At 56.1% G+C, this 2,147-nt stretch overlaps 1 protein-coding gene across 1 annotated transcript; it reads left to right on the top strand.

The window, feature by feature from the left end:
- The first annotated feature begins 562 nt into the window (after positions 1 to 562).
- Positions 563 to 1,876, top strand: LOC148014745 (GDSL esterase/lipase At3g48460-like). Its single transcript, XM_087666596.1, has one exon. It carries the CDS (start codon positions 563 to 565, stop codon positions 1,874 to 1,876), a length of 1,314 nt encoding a protein of 437 aa, XP_087522722.1.
- The last annotated feature ends 271 nt before the right edge of the window (positions 1,877 to 2,147 follow it).

Raw genomic sequence — 2,147 nt, 5'->3', positions numbered from 1 at the left:
AGTTAAAATCTTTCAACAACCTTGAATTCTAAGGTACCCAAAACCTATAAATTTAAAAATTACAAGTAAAATCTTGAAATTTTGGTGGGATTACACTAAACCTGGGTTTTTTTCCAGCTGGGACCACAACCAATTTCAAAAGCTTGGATTGGATGAAGCCAACCGTCCCATTCTTTGAATTAAAAAAAGTTAGCGCTTGGCCCAAGAGCCAAGGTAACGAGCAACAATTATACTAAAAGTGCAAGTAGCAGCCTGAAGGACGCGCCTGGCCCAAAAGCCAACAATTACACTAAAAGCGGAAGTAGAGGGAGCAGGGACGCGGACCGCGGTTGCTTTTGGCGCTTACAGTTTCGCCTTCGGAGTTCGAAAAGCGGCCGAATTTCCTTCCCGGCTTCCGACTTCGTAAAAGTATTAATAGGGGAGACTCGAGCGAGGCCGGCGCAGAAGCGCAGAGAGGGCAGACACAAGAGAAGCACGAGCACCGCACGACACACTCACGCGCAGACACACAAGACCGAAGCTCGAAAGCGGAAACTCAATTCACCGACGACGAATATTGACGATGGCAAGCGCGACGCTTCCGCTGCCAGCCAAGGCCCTTCGTCGTCTTCTTCTCCAGCTTGTTCTTGTTGCACTTACAGTCCTCTCGGCGCATGAGGGCTGCCAGGCTGCCAGGCGCCTGGGACTGCAAGCAAGTTCAGTTATGTCGATAGGCAGATCGCAGGAGGAGGCCGATCCAGCTCATGCGGCGCCAGCTCTAACCAGACGTAGCAGTGCCTTAGCACATTCATCAATATCATCTGCGCCGCCATGCCCCGCCAGCAGCTTCTCTCCCGTGTTGGCCTTCGGCGACTCCACCACCGACACCGGCAACAATCCAGGCTCGATCGCTTCCAGCCTCCCCTACGGCTCCACCTTCTTCCACGAGGCCACGGGTCGCTGGAGCGACGGCAGGCTCATGGTCGACTTCCTGTGCCAGGCTCTCGGGGTGCCTCTGCTGCCCGCTCACCTCCGCGTACAGCAGCAGAACACCACCAGCAGCAGTAGTACTACGGCAGCTGCACGCCCACGGATCATGCAGAACGAGAACTTTGCGGTTGCGGGGGCCACAGCTCTAGACGTACGCACTCTGGAGCAGCTCGCAGGAGTGAACTCCAGCACTCCCGACTCTCTGGACGTCCAGGTGGGATGGTTCCTCGCGGACCTCGAGGCAACCAGTAGACGTACCTCCGCCCCCCTCGACATGAGCAACGCTCTGGTGTACATCGGCGAGATCGGGGGCAACGACTACAACTACGCTTGGTCTTCGCCGCAGCCCGACCCCTCCTCTGTCGCCGCCATGGTCCCCTCCGTGGTGCAGAAGGTGGCCAGCCAGGTCGAGGACCGCATCCTCAGCACAGGAGTCAAGAGAATGGTGGTGCAGGGGGAGTTCCCCATGGGCTGCATGGCCACCTACATGTCCCGCTTTGCCTCCTCTCCGCACGACTCCCACGGTTGCGTCGCCCACGTCAGCGCCGTGAGCGACCGCCACAACCAGCTGCTCAGCGCTGCCCTCCAGGACATCGCCTCCCGCCATCCTGGCGTGGACATCGTCTACCTCGACACCTCGGCCGCCTTCCTGCAGGTGTTCGACCACGCCTCCGACTACGGCTTCACCAGCACCCAGGCCGCCTGCTTCCCGCGCTTCATGCCGAGCTCCTTCTCCCTCCCGGCCAGCCCCTGCGCCAACCCCAACAACTTCATCAGCTGGGACGGCCTCCACCTCACCGACGCCATGTACGGGGCCATGATGGGCCTCATGCTCAAGGACCCCGCCTTCTCCTCCCCCTCGCCCAGCTTCCTCACCACTGCAGCCGCCGCTTGCGCTTCTAATTGATCTTATAAGCATCTATTCTTATCACCAGAGCTTTTCCCTTCTGCAGCTCTTTAATTGGCTTCCCTAATGGTAGCTCTTTGTATTATCAACCGTCTTTGCATGTATGGTGGCAACCATTTCATGTGCGTATTATTTATATTTTCAAGTTCTCGCCAAATAATCGCATCTCTCGAGTCTCTATTTCTCTACATATATTTGTGGATAGTGAGATTTCCTCCACTATTTAGGAACTAGGACAAGTTTTTGAAATTACGTCATGTGCCTATACACA

Source organism: Lygodium microphyllum, chromosome 25 (genome assembly GCF_053477565.2).
Source record: "Lygodium microphyllum isolate KBCC chromosome 25, Lygodium_microphyllum_v1.1.10, whole genome shotgun sequence".
In the NCBI taxonomy this organism is placed as follows: Eukaryota; Viridiplantae; Streptophyta; class Polypodiopsida; order Schizaeales; family Lygodiaceae; genus Lygodium; species Lygodium microphyllum.
Note: the sequence above shows the minus strand (reverse complement) of the source record. Positions and strands in the feature narration are given on the sequence as shown.